General features: G+C 36.6%; 1 protein-coding gene across 4 annotated transcripts in view; it reads left to right on the top strand.

Annotated features, from left to right (window-relative positions):
* The first annotated feature begins 2,896 nt into the window (after nucleotides 1-2,896).
* LOC117400593 (phosphatidate phosphatase LPIN2) overlaps nucleotides 2,897-21,863 on the top strand; it is a 42,263-nt gene continuing 23,296 nt past the window's right edge. Inside the window, exon 1 of one of the 4 annotated variants that reach the window (XM_059022527.1) lies at nucleotides 2,897-2,915. Coding sequence is in view for 2 of the 4 variants with exons in the window: in XM_034000779.3 (XP_033856670.2) it covers nucleotides 18,027-18,101 (75 nt within the window). In the remaining 2 variants the exon portion in view is untranslated. Of the gene's footprint in view, nucleotides 2,916-6,601; nucleotides 6,801-17,794; nucleotides 18,102-20,123; nucleotides 20,257-21,863 lie in introns of those variants that run through there. The other 3 variants (XM_034000781.3, XM_034000779.3, XM_034000780.3) reach the window with 3 other exon arrangements.

Here is a 21,863-nt window from a genome sequence, read left to right on the forward strand (position 1 = left end):
TATATATATATATATATATATATATATTGTCACAGACGGTTCTAGCATGTCCCTTTTGTGCTATAAGTCATTAGATCCTTTTGCATGGAAGGCCTTGGTTGCAAGGGTGTGCGGTTCTTTGATGGACCCAGATTCAGTTAAAATGTGTTTGCCCACTGATGATGGGAATGGGAATGTAGCGATGGGAGCCCAGCTAACAAGATTTAAGTTTTGCAGGTATCAGGCTTTTAAAGACTGTCACCCACACCTGTGGTGTCTTTGGCAGACTCACTGAGAGCAGAAACTGACCCAAGACTGTCACAGCTACTGGAAGCAGGCTGATCTTTGGGATACAAATTGAACATATGTGAAACTGCAACAAATATTGTAATGACTGTAATGTGATTTAAAGACTATACAAACATTAGAAAATATTATTAGCAGATCTGTGTAAGGCCTGTGAGAAGGAGTTCATTGCATTGAAGGTCAGGCTGACCTGCTGAAAGTTCCAAACCTCACTTATCAGGCAAAAGCATCTTTATTAATTAGACTCAGTCTCAAAACATTCTGATCCAGCGAGAGCAGAATGGTAGAATCTATCGAACACAGTTAATATGCTAGAAGCAGTCGAACTAGGTTTGATTATAGTAAGAAAAAGAAAAAGTATTTAAATAAATAAGAAACCTAATATAATAACATTAGGTAAATGTATGAGCAGACCCAAGTTTTAATATTTAATGTTGCAATTTGTTGCTAATTAAAAATTAACCTCTTGCCTTCTGTGTATATCAATGAAGTAAAACAGAATTGTAGTTTATAAGAGATTACTATATTGACATATCTGAATTAAAACTAAATGTTATAAAATCATTTAAAGTATAAACTGTAACTCTAACAGTAAACTCGTTGAAGGAATACAACTAATGTTGTAACCTCGTTCACACCTGCTTGTAGTAAAAGCAGTGTTGAAGATGACTCATTGGTTTTGGCCGATGAAGCAGGGATTTTTTCTGATGGTCAGCGATTTAAAAGCCAAGATCATCTCTATAATGAGCGATCTCGTTAATATTAACGAACGGAAATACCTTTCGGATAACAGAAGATATGAGTTTATCTTACAATAATCATTTTCTACATATAACAGAAATGAATTAGAACCTGACAGGAAGAGATGGGAATGGAAAGCGTAGGATGTGTTAATACGTTAAGTTAGATATTGGTTTGATATAATGAGTACTGGAAAATGCTTACAATAGTGTTTCATATTAATCAACTCTAAAATTGGCAAAAAGCAAAGGTTGTCTTAAAACCTGCTTTGGCTGGATTTTGTATGAACAGTGAAGAAGGTCAGACACAGTTCAGTCACTATAACACTATTATATTTTAATATGTTAATTCTAGCCTGTATTTAGATATAAATAACTGGACCTTCCCTTAAAATCATGAAAGATTTATCAATAGAGTAAAATAATATTACAGTTTCTAGGAGTAACTGTTATACTGAAGTAACTTAATTAGAAATACATCTTATATGCCATTTAACGATAAACTGTTCAAGAACATAGAAAAGGTTTATTATAACAGAAGCATGGCACTGACAACATTGCAACCATATTGTTGACACGTTTACGATAATGTTCATTTCATTTAATCGATTTAAGAATTAGTTCAGTTTCTCCAACTAAACAAAAAGTATTTAGACATTACTATATAAATTAAACCAAAGAATATACATGTTTAGTTTGTATAAAGATTTTACTGCAATAAAAAACAAAGGTATTTATTTACAGGGAAACTGTAAAGTGAAAGAATTAAATGTTTGTCTCAGACACACAGTAGAATTCTGGAAGGGCATTAGACCTCAAAAAAATAAAGCTTAGTCTTTGGCACCTCAAAGCAGGATTCGGTGTTGGCTCTTAAAAGTGGGATTTGCCAACCTTGAATGATAACCAACGGAAGGTGCTTTAAGAAAGACAGGAGTATGTATCTCATTATATTATAAGAAAATAATGAGAGCTGAGATATAAAAATTAGGATGTAAGCGTTGTTTTGTATTATCTGAAAAGATACCGGTCCAGGTGTCTCTTGAATCAGCCAAAAAATTATTTCATGCTGTGAATTTGGAAAAGTGCTTACAGTGGAGTTTCATATTGATTAAAACACTAGCCTGCTTGTGCAGGCGAATTTTAAAAACCGAGAGAGAGAGGTCAGGCTTGGTCCAAGCATGGCACAAGTTAATACAAGGCTATTATATTTAACATGTTTTATTATATCTTGAATTTAAATGAAAATAATTGAACTGACCACTGTATGCTTATTCAAAGGCAGTCTTTGTCAAAAACTTTGTTAACACACATTTGTATATGAAGTTAAACTGGCCCATTGATAAGGTAATGTAATATGCGGCTAAGAGGGACATGTATTTTGGTCTCAGCTTAATATAATCAAATAGAGCTGGTGTTACATATTAAAACATCTCTCATATATACACATATACTTGTATTGTATTTGGTAGCAAGGATTCTGTGAACTTTGGTCTACCTGACTTTTCAGAAAAAGGAGGAGTTGGAAAAAGAGAGCGCTGAAATCATGTTCCAATATTTTTTGGCAAGAAGTTATATCCAATCAGATTTGAAAAAGGAGTTGAACACATTCTTCTAGAATGTATAATTAACTTAAAGATAAGAAATGCCAAGGCCGAGTGATGATTAGATTTACTTGGGACCTGATGTATTCAATGGAGGGAAAATCCTATAAAAACCAAGGTAAAACCCGAGTCAAGTATCACACGACTTGCTAACTACAAGTTGTGTGGTCCATGCTCTGAGGATCTCTGAAAAACTGATTGCTGTTTAGTCGTATTCACAAGTCTCTGCCTTTTGAAGACAGTTCTTAACTTTCAATATATCCTACACTATACGTCCATATACTGGAAGGTAAGCATATATTTGAATTTAATATCTCTTTTATATTGATGCATTGCTATAAGGTATAGAAATTATGTTTTAGTCTTAAGAGAGTGATATATATTGAATGTTCTAGAATGTAGTGGTTTTTAGCTTTATGCATGCATAGCCTAAGGACTAAGCATATAATTAACCATATCTGTATTACTATATTGAAGTATTAATGCTGTTAAACCTGTAAAGCACTGGATCGCCCAGATTGCTTATTACTTGGGATTTATGGTGATCTGCGCAACCAACCAATCCAATTTTTAACATAAGCATTTAATAAACTGAAAAGAGAACTACTACTGCTCTGATTCGTTAAAACTTCAAATTAAATGAGTCTGTGTGATTTTCTTTATTATTAAAAAGTCATCTGGATACGGTGCAAGCCCAGTGCATGAACAATCCACTACAGGAGTTTGAAACATCTTAATGTCCTCCTGAACGTCTCCCCTGAGTTTAAGAGTGTGCTCCGAGCATATACGTAAATAAAAAGAGTACGTTGCGAAAAATCCTTGACAATATAAATGCATTAGAAAACTTTCTTAAAACTTAGTCTGTTGCTTTCAATTTCTTAGTTTATACATTCTTTTAATAGTTGGGCAAATGATCATAAAAACAAAATCATAAAGTTACCTGAGTCACATTTAAGCTCGTAAAGTCACCACATGGCCTAATATATTCAGATGAAATACTCTGGACAAAGATCTACTCAACAAGCTCAGACCATATGTCTCTCTGAATTTCGACATGGCGCGCAGTGACTGGCAGGGGAGGTGGAATTAAGCGAATGACCTCATCAAACATGTACCATATCATATCCTCTCGAGCTGGCCAGAAGAATCGATTTACTCCAGCATGATGCATGCGTTTGGCCTGTGCATGATTCTCATCAGTGGCCAAGATTATTCCTGGGTAGAGCTCATTGTCATACTTGAGTACGCACCACTTTGCAAGAACCTCTGTATTTTGCCAGTTAATCTCCTCTGACAGGGATGCAGTTGTTGGCTCCTTGTTGAAGCTAGTGCTGAGTATAGAAACACCTGCAATCAAGTGTCTGCTTTGTAGAGCACATGCAGCTAACGTCACGGTAGATCAGCTGACCTTGGGCAAGTGTCACGATCTGATGTATCCGCATTGTTGATGGAACACGCGGAATGTTGGCTGGAATGTTTTTCATTGCACTGTCAATCGTTTCACTATTCACATAAAAGAGCTTCACAGTTGTGCCCGTCTCAAGCAGAGCTTTGAAGAGCTCATATGCACATGGGATGTCACGCTCTTTGCTGACAAGCTGATCAGCTAATCTCTTCAGCACCCCCCCCCCCCCCCCCCCCAACTCCATCAGGTGCACCATAAATATACAGTGCCTTGCAAAAGTATTCAGACCCCTGACCAATTCTCTCATATTACTGAATTACAAATGGTACACTGAAATATCTTGCTTGCATAAGTATTCAACCCCTGTGCTGTGGAAGCTCCCAGTTTACACCGATGAAAGAAATTGCCCTAACAAGTGTGAACCATTAAAGTTGCTGTCACATTTTCTGGATAAAAAACCCACTGTTGAAGGATCATTGGTCAGGCTGTGAATCTGAAGGAAAATGAAGACCAAAGAGCATTCTACAGAAGTTAGAGATAAAGTAATACAAATGCATAGATTAGGAAAAGAGTACAAAATAATATCCAAGTGTTTGGATATCCCAGTGAGCACAGTTGGATCAATAATCAGGAAGTGGAAGCTGCATCACACCACCCAGGCACTGCCAAGAAAAGGCCGTTCCTCAAAACTCAGCACTCAAACAAGAAGGAGACTTGTGAGAGAAGCCAGAGAGAGGCCAACAATCACTTTGAAGGAGCTACAGAGTTCTGTGGCTGGGAGTGGAGTAATGGTGCACCAGTCAATCATATCAAGAGCTCTGCATAACACTGGCCTGTATGGGAGGGTGGCAAGAAAGAAGCCGTTACTCAAAAAGTACCATCTGAAAGCACGTCTGGAGTTTGCCAGAAAGCATATAGAGTGACCCAGCTGTGATGTGGGAAAAGGTTTTGTGGTCAGATGAGACCAAGATAGAGCTTTTTGGCCAAAACTCAAAGCGCTATGTGTGGCGCAAACCTAACACTGCCCATGCCTCAAGACACACCATCCCTACAGTGAAGTATGGTGGTGGCAGCATCATGATGTGGGGATGCTTCTCATCAGCAGGGACTGGGCATCTTGTTAAAATTGAAGGAAGAATGGATGGAGCAAAATACAAGGAAATACTGCAAGAGAACCTGCTTCAGTCCACTAAAAAACTGAAGCTTGGGAAGAAATTCACCTTTCAGCAGGACAATGATCCCAAGCACAAGGCCAAAGCAACATTGGAGTGGCTCAAGAACAAAAAGGTGAATGTCCTACAGTGGCCCAGTCAAAGTCCTGATCTCAATCCCATTGAGAATCTGTGGCACTATTTGAAAATTGCGGTCCACAAGCGTCGTCCAACCAACCTGAACAACCTGGAGCAAATCTGCCAAGAAGAATGGGCCAAAATCACTCCGACACTGTGTGCAAAGCTGGTACATACTTACCCCAAAAGACTTAAAGCTGTTATTGCAGCAAAAGGTGGCTCTACCAAATATTAATGTGTGGGGGTTGAATACTTATGCAAGCAAGATATTTCAGTTTTTTATTTTTCTTAAAAATATTTCCCAACATAAAACCAATGTCACCTTATAATAACTGATTTTGAGTTTCAGTGTTTTAAAATAAAATATCAAACAGAACGAAATTTCAATGTAGAATTTGTAATTCTGTAATATGAGAGAATTGGTCAGGGGTCTGAATACTTTTGCAAGGCACTGTATATATATATATATATATATATATATATATATATATATATATATATATATATATATATATACAGTGTGTGTGTGTGTGTGTATATATATATATATATATTTTTTTATATATATATATATACAGTGTGTGTGTGTATGTATATATATATATATATATATATATATATATATATATATATATATATATACAGTGTGTGTGTGTGTGTGTATATATATATATATATATTTTTTTATATATATATATATACAGTGTGTGTGTGTGTGTGTATATATATATATATATATATATATATATATATATATATATATATATATATATATATATATATATATATATATGAGATTTGATGTGCAGTGAAGGCTACATTTTGGCAACCACTTCACAGAATTTATGCTATTCTACAGTATAATTCTCTAAATGAGATCTGGTACAAATAAAACCATTATGAATATTTTGTTTATAATTAATATATGGCACCTTTATGCACACGGGAGATGCCTTGTTCACATAACCAAAGATGTACTTGTTTTCAAAGCAACAATTACATTACCACAAAAAAAAAAAAGAAAAAAAAAAAGCCTGGTTGGAAAAACAAAACACTCTCTATTAAAGAAAGCGGCCGTTTTGTTCATGGTTTAAAGCAACTGTTTACAACTGGTTGCATTTCCCTAGTTTTATCTGAACAACAACTGACGAATTAAATTGTCGTGAGTAGATACTGCAGCGACATCGAAATTATGGAATAGGAGAAGCAGGAGTTTCCCAGCGAATCACGTGGATGTGGTGTTTGTATGTCACGTGATCAGTCATTGCATTCCCCCTCCCCGGCCAGTCAGACAGAGAAAGCTGAGAACTGAAATCTCCAGTCTGTTGGCACACGCAGAGGATCCCTGCGATATTATTCTGTGTGTCATTTTAAAACGCAAGATATCAATGTCCAGTGAAGCGTGAAGTGAACGGGCGCACATCATCCACTAACTTAACCAACAATAACCTTACAGTCTCTGAGATACAGTTACACTAAGGTAAGGTGATGACAGCGCTTCTTCTAACTTAAGTGTGTCTAATAATTAATTCTCATGCGGTACCTTGGCTTTCATACAGCAGCAGGTTGGCCTTGGGTACGCTTTATTGTAATTTTATTTTATTTTTTTATTTTTATTTACTGACTTACATAATTACGTTTAAAAGTGAAACTGACTTTTGTTTTGCCAAAATAACCGTTTTATAAATCATACACGTTTTTATTTTTTTAGTACGTCGTACCACAAATTTACCTTTCTAGTGTAAAACGATGAAAATTGAGTAATGCACTGTACAACCGTGGCTTATGCGCTGGCATTATATTGTTTGCAATGTAGGTTACATTGATTCAAATACTGTTTTGTTTTGACACACTAACTGCCAGCTCATCACAAATACGGCTACTGCTCAATAGTGACAAAAAAAAAAGACACACTGTTGTAAAAATAACACTTCATTTTTGTGAATTGTAGTAGTATTGCAATGCTAAGGTGATTCAATGAGTTTATAAGTCTAGCAATACTCATTTTTAAGTGTAACAACTGTAGTTGTATTGTATTGGCAAAAATATGTAAAACAGAAAGAAGGAAGAATAGCCCTGTTTGAAAATCGCCTTCAGGGAAGAGCTTACTTGATTTCTGGCTAGTAGTACTGGTTAATAAACATTTAAGCTTCTTTAAGGTAAATTCTGCCTTATTTTCTTGTTGCATAACCATAGTGCAAGTGTTGCTAAACCTAAAACTAGGTTAGGACAAGCAGGGCATTTTATGGTTTTATCTGGATTAGCATGTCAGTGTACACTAGTATAGGTTATGAAGTCTGGTACATAAACAGTAATGAATGTGTTATTTAGGCGAGGGTTCTGCTTCCAATTTTCTTTTGGGCCATAACTTGCAATCTGTTTTTCAAGATTTATAAACTTCTGCACCAGTGTTAACACAACACGTTCTTTTAAAGAAATAAAAGCTTTGTTTCTGATTTATTTTTTCTTTTTACTGCTGCAGTGCATTGTTTCCCAACCATATCCTGCAAGTGTGTGACTACAGTACATCCATCGTGTGTGTGTGTGTATATATATATATATATATATATATATATATATATATATATACACACACATACAGTACTGTGCAAAAGTTTTAGGCAGGTGTGAAAAAATGTTGTAAAGTAAGAATGCTTTCAAAAATAGACATGTTAATAGTTTATATTTATCAATTAACAAAGTGCAAAGTGAGTGAACAGAAGAAAAATCTACATCAAATCAATATTTGGTGTGACCACCCTTTGCCTTCAAGACAGCATCAATTCTTCTAGGTACACTTGCACACAGTTTTTGAAGGAACTCGGCAGGTAGGTTGGCCCAAACATCTTGGAGAACTAACCACAGTTCTTCTGTGGATTTAGGCAGCCTCAGTTGCTTCTCTCTCTTCATGTAATCCCAGACAGACTCGATGTTGTGATCAGGGCTCTGTGGGGGCCATACCATCACTTCCAGGACTCCTTGTTCTTCTTTACGCTGAAGATAGTTCTTCATGACTTTCGCTGTATGTTTGGGGTCGTTGTCATGCTGCAGAATAAATTTGGGGCCAATCAGATGCCTCCCTGATGGTATTGCATGATGGAGAAGTATCTGCCTGTACTTCTCAGCATTGAGGAGACCATTAATTCTGACCAAATCCCCAACTCCATTTGCAGAAATGCAGCCCCAAACTTGCAAGGAACCTCCACCATGCTTCACTGTTGCCTGCAGACACTCATTCGTGTACCGCTCTCCAGCCATTTGGCGAACAAACTGCCTTCTGCTACAGCCAAATATTTCAAATTTTGACTCATCAGTCCAGAGCACCTGCTGCCATTTTTCTGCACCCCAGTTCCTGTGTTTTCGTGCATAGTTGAGTCGCTTGGCCTTGTTTCCACATTGGAGGTATGGCTTTTTGGCCGCAAGTCTTCCATGAAGGCCACTTCTGACCAGACTTCTCCGGACAGTAGATGGGTGTACCAGGGTCCCACTGTTTTCTGCCAATTCTGAGCTGATGGCACTGACTGCTGGACATCTTCCAATTGCGAAGGGAAGTAAGCATGATGTGTCTTTCATCTGCTGCAGTATGTTTCCTTGGCCGACCACTGCGTCTACGGTCCTCAACGTTGACCGTTTCTTTGTGCTTCTTCAAAAGAGCTTGGACAGCACATCTGGAAACCCCTGTCTGCCTTGAAATTTCTGCCTGGGAGAGACCTTGCTGATGCAGTATAACTACCTTGTGTCTTGTTGCTGTGCTCAGTCTTGCCATGGTGTATGACTTTTGACAGTAAACTGTCTTCAGCAACCTCACCTTGTTAGCTGAGTTTGGCTGTTCCTCACCCAGTTTTATTCCTCCTACACAGCTGTTTCAGTTTCAGTTAATGATTGTGTTTCAACCTACATATTGAATTGATGATCATTAGCACCTGTTTGGTATAATTGTTTAATCATACACCTGACTATATGCCTACAAAATCCCTGACTTTGTGCAAGTGTACCTAGAAGAATTGATGCTGTTTTGAAGGCAAAGGGTGGTCACACCAAATATGGATTTGATTTAGATTTTTCTTCTGTTCACTCACTTTTCATTTAGTTAATTGATAAATATAATCTATTAACATGTCCATTTTTGAAAGCATTCTTACTTTACAGCATTTTTTCACACCTGCCTAAAACTTTTGCACAGTACTGTATATATACTGTGTGTAATATATATATATATATATATAAATATAAACATACATACATACATCTGGAGTACAGTGCACCTTGTAATGTGTGTGTGTGGGGGGGGGGGGGGGGGGGGGGGATTATATTAATGTGAATTGATAGAGTAAAATAGAAAGGGTTAGCAAAAATGATTTCTTTGATTTCAAATTCTTATCTTGTTTTTTGAGTCTGGTGTTTTTTATTATTATTATTATTTAGGTAAAAAGGAAATGCTCTGCTTAAAACAAATAAATAAATAAGGACCAGGAGCCCGTTTCATAAAAGTCTGTGATTTGCGATGAGGTTGCAAGTGGTTGAAAGGACTTTGAAGTCTGTGCTGAGAGCATTTCATAAAACCCATTGCAAGGACCATCGCTTGCCATCCCTTTTAGTGATTTGTGCTGTGGTGAAGCTATTGAAACTTTGGAACAGTGGCCTTACTTATACCATGACAGTCAGCTACTACTTCCTGAAAACTACCACAGAGAGCAGTTAAGACTTGCTGCAATGATATGTGTACACTGTAAAAAAAAAAAAAAAAAAAAAAAATGTAACACTTCTTTTTTTTTTTTTTACAGTGTAGTGAGATATTTCGTTGTATTTTATTTATAATTTCTTGATCTAATAAATCACACAAATTCATTAATTATCTCTGCTCTTGGCAATCAGTACTTTGATATGCATCAAGAGGGTTTACCCGCCATATCCACAATGACCTAGTAGTAGTAGGAGAGCTATCATATCTACTAAAATGATTTGCAATGAAAATTAGTACTTGCGGTTGGCCTCTAGCACTCTGGATTTATGGGTGATAATGATGCTTCACCCAAAAGGTGGTCACAGTTTTACAAGTCTGTTATAGCACTAAAGTCTAGGGCAGCAGAGTGGATTGCTCCAGTAAAAACCCAACTGTATAAATGGGTAATTGTATGTAAAAATAATGTGATATCTTGTAACAATTGTAAGTCGCCCTGGATAAGTGTGTCTGCTAAGAAATAAATAATAATAATAAGTCGGATGAAAGGTGCACGTAAACCTAATTATATCATCTAAAAAATTAAATAAAAAAGCATTGTTTTCCCATGAGATTTAATGTGGGCTCTACAGCAGGATTTAAAGTTGGTAATACATGCAGTGTTTTAAAAAAAGCTCTACAGTACAGTGTTTGTTATATTAAAGAATGTATTTAGTATATTAATATAAATATGTGCTTATTCACACCCTGTAAGACAAATGGTATGTACGTTATGGGCAATATTTGATAGCCTAAGTCTAGTAGCATACAGGTATGCTTACGTATTTTAGCAGCATTATCACTTCTATATTGTGCAAATGAAATGCAAAATACAGTGCAAGTAAAAACAACAAAAAAATATCACTACAGGCATTTTCCCATATATAATTTTTTATGCACGCATAGTACTAATTCATCTTTTTGGTTCTGACAATTTTTTTGTCTTCAAATTAGCGAGTCATCCTTCCCCCCACCCCCACATCCACTGTAGACGTCTCAGTAGAGATGTTAGCGTGCTTGTGGCTTTCAGTATTTGCTTAAATAAAGCATCTGGTTGAAAAAACTGAGTTGCACATCCTTGATTATGAACTTCAGTTACTATTAGCCGAATAAGAGTTTGCTGACATACATCAAGATATGTTTGCCAACATTACTGTACTTGCAAACAGCATTTCACATTGTAAAGTTCACATAATGTCAAACAGTCAAACAAACATATGCCTTAATAGTTTAGGATAGAGGGTGAAAACCAGGTTCAAAACAGATTTTGAATAAGTTCAAAACCCATTACAATGATTAGCTAAATAAAAATGCTTTGAAATTAACTTTAGCTTGAAAAGTAGTGAAAGATATGACTTAATTTTTTTATTTTTTTTGTTAGTCAGCTGCATTGGAAATGATATGGAAAATCTTTATAGAGCTCTAATTCTACCGAAAAAAATGTAAAGCATAGATGTGCCACAGTGACTCACAGGAAACGTGCATGTGTGTCAGGGTTGCAAGTCAAATGTGGTAACTCTAGTCCAGGAAAACCCACATAGCATGAATGTAACCATGGTTTCAGTGTTTACTGTACATTTCTAGATGGAACTTGGTGTCATTTGATGCCAGACTGTTTTCAAAAGAACCTTGAGACACACCACAGACATTCTCAAATTTTTAGGGAAAATAAGTCTTATCCTATAAAATAGTATAATGATGCATAATTTATATTATGGACACAGTTGTGTTATATAATTTTAGCTTTTAAAATCAGAAAGTATTAGCTCTGTTATTTTACTGTATTTAGTAAAAACTACAACAATTTATGGCAGAGTAATGTTAATGCATTATACAGATGGTTTCTGGTTATAGTTTAACTGTTATACACATAAACCACCCATGAAAGCAAAAAATAAATAACACAGTGAATGCGGTATGTCACACTTTAAATTTGTCCTTATTTCTGGGAAACCACTTCTTCAATTGTGATGGATGGCTGGTTTCACAGACCCTGATTAGCACTAGTCCTGGACCTAATGTAACCTAAAGTAGGGTTTATCCAGGATTAATGCTAATTGGGCTGTGAAATTAGCTGCGAGAGCTTTATATTCTGGGGAGATATGGGCGTCCAGTCCAGTCCATACCTCCATCCAACTGTGTATCACAGTTACATTTTTGAATATATTTGGAAAACTGCTTAAATTTTGATTTAACAAAGATTTAGAATAAAGGCTAGTTTAAACTCCATCGCTCGACCGCCATTGAGAGCATAGCGATCGGCGATCATCGCTGTCCCATCAGCATGCAGTTTAGTGTCACCCGACAATTGTCTTGCTCGAAATCTATCTATCTATCTATCTATCTATCTATCTATCTATCTATCTATCTATCTAATCTAACTACTGACCACCTACTACATACAGTAAATGTATTGCAAGGATAAAAATTCCCAGTGTTTCCTCAGCTTTTCCACAAAAAAAATGGTATACACAATATTTTATTATACCAGATGCCAGAATAAATCTGCACACAGCACCGGGTTTCCAATCGAGTGACAGTCCAGCGATAGAATGTTTAGATGAAATGAAATGAAAGATTATGGTGCTATATGGAGGTCTCTGCATGTACATTTTTAGGTCGGCCACACTTACATTTCTGCATATATGTGGAGGACAGCTTATGAAAGTATGGCCCTGTCCACACTATGCCTTTAAACCGTATTAGTTGCCTTTAAACCAGCTTAAGTGCTAAATACGGTTTGCGTCCACACTACGCAGCGTTTAATACCTTACTCCAGAACTGGACTCGAGACCACCTCAGGGGGTAGTCTCGAGTCTGGTTCTAAATTATATCACATCGGGTAGTGTGGTTTATCAGAAGTGTGGACGCTGTAATACCGAACAACGTTTTTTGTGTATCCCCCAATATCCCAAAATGCTTTGTGGTATGTTTGGCCAAATACTCAGAACAGGCGCCTGAAGGACTTATCAGTGTACACTCTGCAGGTATATATTTTTATGCTTAAAAAATCTGTCAGGACATCTCTGTTAAACTAGGCTGGGTGGTCCAGTGGTTAAAGAAAAGGGCTTGTAACCAGGAGGTCCCCGGTTCAAATCCCACCTCAGCCACTGACTCATTGTGTGACCCTGAGCAAGTCACTTAACCTCCTTGTGCTCCGTCTGTCGAGTGAGACGTAATTGTAAGTGACTGTGCAGCTGATGCATAGTTCACACACCCTAGTCTCTGTAAGTCGCCTTGGATAAAGGCATCTGCTAAATAAACAAATAATAATAATAATAATAATAATAAACTAGTGGGGAAAATAAAAAAAGCACAACGTTAAATTAAGCGACTGCAAAAATGAAATGCAAGTTAAAAGTAGGATTGGGGATGAACAATTCATGTAATTTGTCAGCTCTGTTTGAAATAAAATTAAGGGGACCAGAATTAGGTTCAGGCAAGATATGAAGGTAAAAACAAAGATTGTTTTGTAATTAGCAGCTTTTTTTTGTTTAATTATGAAACAGAATTACTTGTGTGTGTTCACATTTACTTGTTTTATTTATTTTAAGCAATATGGACCTCTGTTAATGGGGGGCATAACACATTATTTTAAAATAAAATACAGTGCATGGTAGGATACTATGTTATTCATTTCCACTGTTCATTGCACTGCTAGGAACTGTAACCAAACTATTCTAATAGTGTGTGGACGCATTAAGCCCGACCTAAACATGAAACGGTACTTCAGTGTGGACGCTTTGAGCTGGTAATTAGAACGGTTTTGAGTACGATGATTAAACATGTTATGACCATTTCTTATTCCATACTATTCTGCACAGATTAATTATCAGCAGTTTATAATACACTATATGGTTATGGTCATCAACTTTTCATCATTACCACCACCTATTTTTACTTTTAGTAAAAAAAAATGAGTGTGAAAAAAAACATGTTAAAATAACTTTGTATGTACTATAGTTTCAAATCTGAATCACTGTTGCAGAGGGACAGGTTAATGGTACACTTTGGTATACCAGATGCACTTGGAAGTTAGAAAACATTTGAGAGCTTTATTATTATTATTATTATTATTATTATTATTATTATTATTATTATTATTATTATTATTATTATTATTTATTTCTTAGCAGTCGTCCTTGTCCAGGGCGACTTACAGTTGTTTATGGACGGAGGCCACAGGGGTCCTTGTGTTACAATAAGGTGATTAATGAAACAGAAAATAATGCAAAGAAAATACATTTTAAAAGGTCACAGGATAACAAGGGCTAATGTTGTTCTTGGGTTTCCGCCTTATGCCTTTAAAATACACAGAGATGCAGACTGGAAGACAATGGAAGATCAGCCTGCCAATTTTGTAATTGCTTATACTTTTACTACAAGCTTCAGTTTTTGAAAGCGTCATTCACATTTGTCTTTGTGTTTTGATACCACAATTTTCAATTCAGCACAACTATGGTGGAGCAGTGAGGTATTGCAAATATTTATCACAGCATTAATGCTTTGCAATTCTGACAATGTTACAAATTCTAAACAAACAATTTAACTTTTGTTTTACTGACATGATCATGCATTTTGTCACTTTAGGTAGATTTTACAGTGCCTTTCATGTTAAACTGGCCGTTTCAAGTACAACTATTACCACTTACAGGCTCCAACAGTTGTTTCTAATCTACTGAACCCCCACGAACAGATACAATGTTCTGTCAACACAGCATGAATGCAAAACTTCCTTTGTATTGGAGCATATATTTTATTTTTTGACACATCATCCTCTTCTGCTATTATTTACTGTACGCTGCAGTATAAAATATATATGTCAGTGTGTGTTATTTCGGATAACCATCAGTTTTTATTGTCTGTTTTAATGCCTCAATTTTTATCAATCAATCAATCAATCAATCTTTATTTTATATAGAGCCTTTCATAGTGGACCACCATCACAAAGCGCTTTACAAGATGCAGTAACAACAAGAAAATCCATAATACTTTAAATATAGAGAAATGCATAATACATGAACTAGTACTAAGATACATAAAATAGTAGCAACAACACAGCAGCTAATAGCAGGTATCAGGCTTAAAGAGCATGGAAAGCAAGAGAGAATAAGTGGGTCTTGAGAGTTGATTTAAAGCAAGCAACGGTGGGAGCATCACGCACCAAAGCTGGGAGAGAGTTCCAGAGAGTCGGAGCCATAAAGCTAAATGAGCGTTCTCCAAGCGTGATGCACTTTTGCTTGGGGATAACAAGCAGGCCAGAATCGGAGGACCTCAGCTTACGGGCAGGGACATAGTGGGTCAGCAGGTTGAGGAGATACTCAGGACCTGTGTGATGAAGGGCATTGTAGGTGAGCAGGAGAGTTTTGAAAGTAATCCTGAACTTTACAGGTAGCTGTAAAGTAATCCTGAACTTTACAGGCAGCTGGGCAAGACGGGGTTATGTGTTCACATTTTTTACACCTGGCAAGGATCATGGCAGCGGCATTCTGAACCAGCTGCAGTCGATTTATGGTGCGTGCTGGGAGACCACCATAAAGAAAGTTGCAGTAGTCTAGTCGAGAGGAGACAAATGCATCAAAGTATGACAAAGTATCTCCGCATCCAGGAGGGAAAGCTAGGGACGGACTTTGGAGATGTTTCGAAGATGGTAGAAGGAAGATTTGACTACGGAGGAGATGTGGGCATCAAAGGAGAGTTTGCTGTCAAGAAGTACACCAAGGCTTCGTACTGTGGGGGAAGGCAGCAGCAGACAGTTTCTGAGGTTCAGGTCAGAGGTTTATTGAGATACTTAAGTTGAGTTTTAGATCCTACCAGGAGTTCAGATTTCCTGGTGTTCACCTGAAGTAAATTGGCAGACATCCAGGCCTCGATGTCTTGAATGCAAGCCGAGAGCCGGACCATGGCAGGGGGGCTTCCAGGGTCGAGTTTTAAGTAGAGCTGGGTGTCGTCAGTATTGGCGTGAAACATGAGGCTGTGCTGGCAGATGAGGTGACCCAAGGGAAGCATGTAGATATTGAAGAGAAAGGGCCCAAGAACAGATCCTTGGGGGACACCACAAGTCACTGGGTTTATGATACCACTGTGTCCAGCATAAAAAACAGACTGCATGCATCCAGATAGGTGAGAGGACATCCAGGAGAGACAGGTTCCAGAGATCCCAGCATACTTCTGAAGGCAGTCAAGAAGAATGCCATGATATATGGTGTCAAAAGCGGCTGTTAAGTCAAGGAGGACAAGCACACAGTGAGCACCAGCATCAGCATTAAGCAGGCGAGCATTCACAATCTGGAGCAGAGCAGTTTCAGTGCTGTGATGCGGCTGGAAACCAGACTGTAAAGATTGAAGCAGATTGTTATCCGAGATTGTTATGTGAGATGTTTCATCAGCTGACTGGCTACAGCCCTTTCGAGAGTTTTGGAGAGAAAAGGGAGATTGGAGATGGGACTGAAATTAGATAAGTCAGCCAGGTAGAGGGAGGGTTTTTTGAGTACCGGCGTAACTCAGGCAAGCTTAAGGGCAGCGGGAACCTTGAGTCCAGGGACAGGTTGAGAGTGTGCATAATGGAAGGAGCAAGATCAGAAGCACAGAGACGGACAAGGTTAGGCGGCCAGGGGTCCAGGGGGCACGTGGCAGTAGTTGATTTCAACAGTAAGCTGGAGACATCAGCAATGGAGAAAGGAGAGGGCAGGAGGGGTGACCGGAAGAGAGTGAAGGTGGTCAAGTAGTAGACTGGGTTTGTGGCAGGAGAGCGTAGAATAGATGTTGTCAGTTTTAGTTTGAGAATATCCTTCAGAATGTGCTTTGGATTCCCTAACTGTTAAATATTTATGCAGTTAAATACTATGATAAGAGGAACCAAGATAAGAGATGATTTATTAACTGGGAGAAAGTTAATATGCTAGCATATGAATTAATTATTTATTTATTTATTTAATTAATTAATTCTTAACAGATGCCCTTATCCAGGGCAACTTACAGTTGTTACAAAATGTCACATTGCAAAATATCACATTATAAGAGCAGTTATAAAATACAACAGCGATAGTTCAAGAAAGAAAATATAACAGCAAACTTTAGGAGAGCAGATGAATGCTTTGAATATATTTAAAATGTGTTCTGGATCACTGTAAGGTCTCTCTTAATAAAACTAAATTAGAAGACCTAAACAATCCATAAATATAACTCTTTTTAGTAATATAAAAACATGGAATAACTTATAGTACAGGGTTACAATGAAAGTTGAACGTTCCTGTTTATTCAGAAATAAATTATTACTTTCACCTTACTTTAATAGTTTTAATATCATACTTTTTTTTTCTCTCTTGGTGGATATATATCAACAACTTATTAAAATGCCATCATCCTTCTTTTTTAGATTCATATGTTTAGCCTACTGTTGTAATAAAACATTTTTAGAAGTTATATTTACTGTCCACCAGATACAGTATCGGTAAAAACACATATAAACACTGTCTATCCTTCTGTATAGCCCACCGGAAGTGAAATAATCATTTCAGTTCTTCTCAGTCTTTGACTCCCTTGTGTAACCTGGAGATTAGTTAGAAAATTATTAACAAATAGCTTTGCTTCTTGTGAGGCCCCAGTACGTGCAGCACATGACTGTGTACAAGGTCTGACTCTGTCCCTATCGGTAAAGCATGGCAAGCCCATTTCCAGGAGTTCCTTATCTATCTGCCAGGCCAGGGACAGTTCATTGGCTCACAGTATCATGTTTTGTCACTTGTGTCTGAAAGCCCCTTTTAAATTTGATAATAATTGAAAAGAACTTTGGAGTTATTTCAGTATATAAATGGGCTTCTTTCACTTCAAGACAACAACACCATCAAAGCCAACAATTCAGCATGTGTACGCATTCATTAAGGACATCTTCCCAGGTGAAACTGCGGAACATCTGTTCTGTAGTCTAACTAGGACTAATTCCTGTGGAAATTGTATGCATATGGCAATATTGCTGTTGAAAAAATGAGCTTTTCAGTCAATAATGATGAATTTTATACTGAAGAGGAGAGTGTTACTGCAGATGACTCCTGGACCCTGGTGAGTCAGCTGTTTTTATCTGTATTCTGTTTACAGTGTTCAACGAAAACATCTAAATATATGTATATGTGTTGTTTCATGGACATTTTAAGACTTTTATTTAGAATATGATTTTTTGTTTCTGCTGTTTATAGTGACTGTGCAGTATGAAGATTAAGGGATTGTTCGTGTAAAACTACTACATGAGCGGTGCATAAACAAAGGTTGAGTAGCTATATAACACAAAATATTTTAACAAGTAAGTTTGCACATTTACTTTTAAATTCTTAAAAGCTGAGTACAGTAACTGATTTTCTTTCTTGGTAAGTGATTAAATGCACCAGCTTGTATGAGTTTGTAAACACGCTGCCGGCACCTTTCACTTGACCTTTAACTGTAAGATGGCTGCCGTACAGGGATCATGTGACCTTTTGATTTCCTGATGATAAAGACCTAACGCTTCATGATTTTGTACAGGTGTATTCTGTGATTCTCGAAGCCAAGTTTGATTGTTTTTGATCATGTGTAATTAGACATTGGTTCTTGTAGTATTTACTGTAGACTAGTAGACAATCATCAAGGTGGAGCCATACTGGGTTATTTTTATGCAGTCCTGGAAATATTTGTTTACTTGGTCTAATTGGGGACCAATGCCCTGGTCAACAGTACTGTAACCACTTTTTAGTTTCATGCCAAAGATCAATTTTAGTTTGAGCGATTTCTGCTCATACTACAGGGGAGTCTAGCGTAGTTGGCAGGATAAAGCATAAGCCATGGAGACAGATTCCCCTCTCACTCAAATAAGGTACAGTCCTGCTACATTAGGTCTCAGTTGTACAATACCTGAGTGCTGGGAAACAGGCACTATGCACACTACAGTGGAGGAAAAACAGTCCTTCATATGAAATACTACATTTATATTCGATAATTTACGTGTATACTATATTAAATTTGTTCTAATATAAAAAAATAAATAAAAAAACAATAGCCTACATTGTAAATAAAGAATAATAATTTCATTAAGAAATACTTTTGAATTTCTAATGGTAAAAAGAAGCCTTCCCTTGTGGCAATAAAAAGACCTGCAAATTATAAAACCGTGCAATGCAAGCACTTTCATAGAATAAAAAAGGAGAAAAAGTCCACCAGAAGTGATATAATTTGAAGTCAGTTTGCCAAATTATTATCCCTGTGCTCAAAGAAAGAAAGTATCAAGTATGGACATAAAGAACAAAAAGCAAAACTGTTGACATGCCACTACCCTGAAACCCTGACAGATGTGTATTGCTATCTTGTTTACATGGCATTGGATTAATCTGATTAAAAGGAAAGTCAATTGAAATGCAACATTCTTAGCAATGTATTGGGCAGCTTTTTATCTGCAGGTAAAATGGCACAATTGATGGATATTCATGATGGAGAAAATGTATGGAACTATTTTGTTAGCTACAATTACTTTTAAGAGAGTCTTGTTAGGTTAGAAACATTTGTTTGCTGAAATAGTAAGTGTGGCAAATAATGTTCTAAGCTGAAACATTAGAGGATCCTATATGAAACAAAACATAATAAGAAAAAAAATAGCTTGTAAATATTGTGAAAATGTAGATGATATCCCTTTAACCCACAAGTCATTTAAAGACAGTTTAACATCTGTGTGAATAATTAAACAGTGTCTTGAAACACAACTTGTGAGTTTTTTTCATTCAGGCACATAGTCTTACTATGTTTTTACAATAACATTACTAAATATTTCCACAAGAAAATCTTACATTTTAAGTTTGCTGTTGGAAATTGCTCTCCTTATGCTATATACTGGTAAAGCATGGCCTGTTGCTATTCAAAACATGAATTTTAACATACCATTATTGTGAGAATAAAACAAAAGAAAGTGATGTTATATACCTGTATTGTAAAGGCATATTTATTTGTGTGTGTGTTGTGGTTATGGTTTCCTTTCTCATGCGTGTCTCAGGAGATGCAGCCTACAGCTTTTCTTTTGCTTTCAGTTCAGTACACATCCTGTCTCATTGAGAAAAGATACAACACGTATGCAGCTTTTGAAGCATATTTATGTAAAACTGTAAAAACAAAAATGACAGGTTTCCAAGATTGATAACTTGTGCTATAAGCTACAGTAACGGATCTGTTTACTGTTCGAATGTTTTCTGCTTTTCAGGTATGGGTTCTGTTTTTTATTATAATTGTGCTACTAGATTCTTCCAATACTAGTTTAGAGTAGTTATGCAGTATTAACTTTAGACCCAAAGGTCAGTGGACATGGGTGGTAATGTAAAAGTGATTCTTAGTTTGCGTTATTCAAAGATAAGTACTCAAATGTGTTGGGAGCAAAACAAGTTAATCAGAATGAAATATTATTTTATTAGGTTGCCTATGTGTTTGCTTATGTTATCAAGTGTATTGCATAGTGAAAGCATGTTAATGCTTACAGAGGTATTGACCAGTGTGACAAAATCAACTTTTATACCTTTTTTTTTCTTTCTTTATTTTCTATACAAAGCAATAGAATGTCTGCTGCATGGTGGATTACTTATACAATATTTAACCCTCCATCAGCAGCAATAATTGTGCTCACAAAGAAGGTGGAAAAGGGGTGCAAATGCATCCCACATACACAAACACAGTTAACTTATAATTAGGGCTTCTGTTTTGCAGGTTTTATTAATTGTATTTTTCTGTGCTTATTTTGAGCTATTTTCAAGTTTTATGTAATCGTTTTTTTGTGGGGCTTTTGTTTTTGATATACTGTATGAAATTAGTGTTTTCGGTTACTTTCCAAATGCTGGAGCGTTTTTTTGTGTCAAAATATGTATAGTAACTTGACAGTACTTGCACACTTAAGTTGTATCTTCTTTCCTTTGCTGTCTTCCACAACGAAATCCCTATGGTCACGGGCACATTCTTCTGGGGTTTTTGTGTGTAGGCATTTTTGTACATTTCGCCACAATTCTGTTTTAAATCCTCCCTATTTTAACTGTAATACAGCTTTAAATCCTGCTAACAAGCCTCCATCCTGATTTGTAATCTCGTTTTAAATCTTCAATAGAAATGTAGGAATGTGCTGTCACTCAGTAGTTGGAGCGGGTTTAAAGTATTCAGAACAAATCAATGATAGATACAAGTCAGGAAGGCGGGACAGGGAAATGTATTTATTATTATTTTTGTAGTATGTTTTATTTTTTTTATGTGAAAAGGGTAAAGTCAACGTGAATTGATTAACCATTTTCACAGTTTTTACGTTGTTTTCCAGTGTTTATTGGCTATCCACCGATTTCATTTTTTTTGTATCGGGTGTTTTATCAAGTTTATCGGTTAAAACCGAAAATCAGAAACCCTACTTATAATTTAAAGCAAACAAATGACACAAAACTGGTTTATATTATTATTTAACCGTGCTGGGGTGCGTTTGTACCCCTAGCTGCTGATGAAGAGTTAAAGGAATGAAAGCGTCATGAATAGTGATTGCTGATTTTAAAATAGGCAATTTCTTGTGTTCAGAGGCCTGTGTGGTGTAATGGAAAACATTTCAGTTTCTGGGTTTTCCACTTATTTTTAGCAGTATAATTAGCGTATTTCTTTGTTTTCCCACCGGTTTTATAATTGTTTTCATGCCGGCAAGTTTATTTCACACATATGTCTATTGACAGTTCTGGTTTAGGGAATACCTAGAGAGCAACCTGGGTGTCTTTTCAAGGAAGTACAGTATCTCTGGAGACAGACAGTCCTGCCAGTTTGCCAACTTTTACACCAAGATGTGCTTTGAGA

Source organism: Acipenser ruthenus, chromosome 4 (assembly GCF_902713425.1).
Source record: "Acipenser ruthenus chromosome 4, fAciRut3.2 maternal haplotype, whole genome shotgun sequence".
Taxonomy (NCBI): Eukaryota; Metazoa; Chordata; class Actinopteri; order Acipenseriformes; family Acipenseridae; genus Acipenser; species Acipenser ruthenus.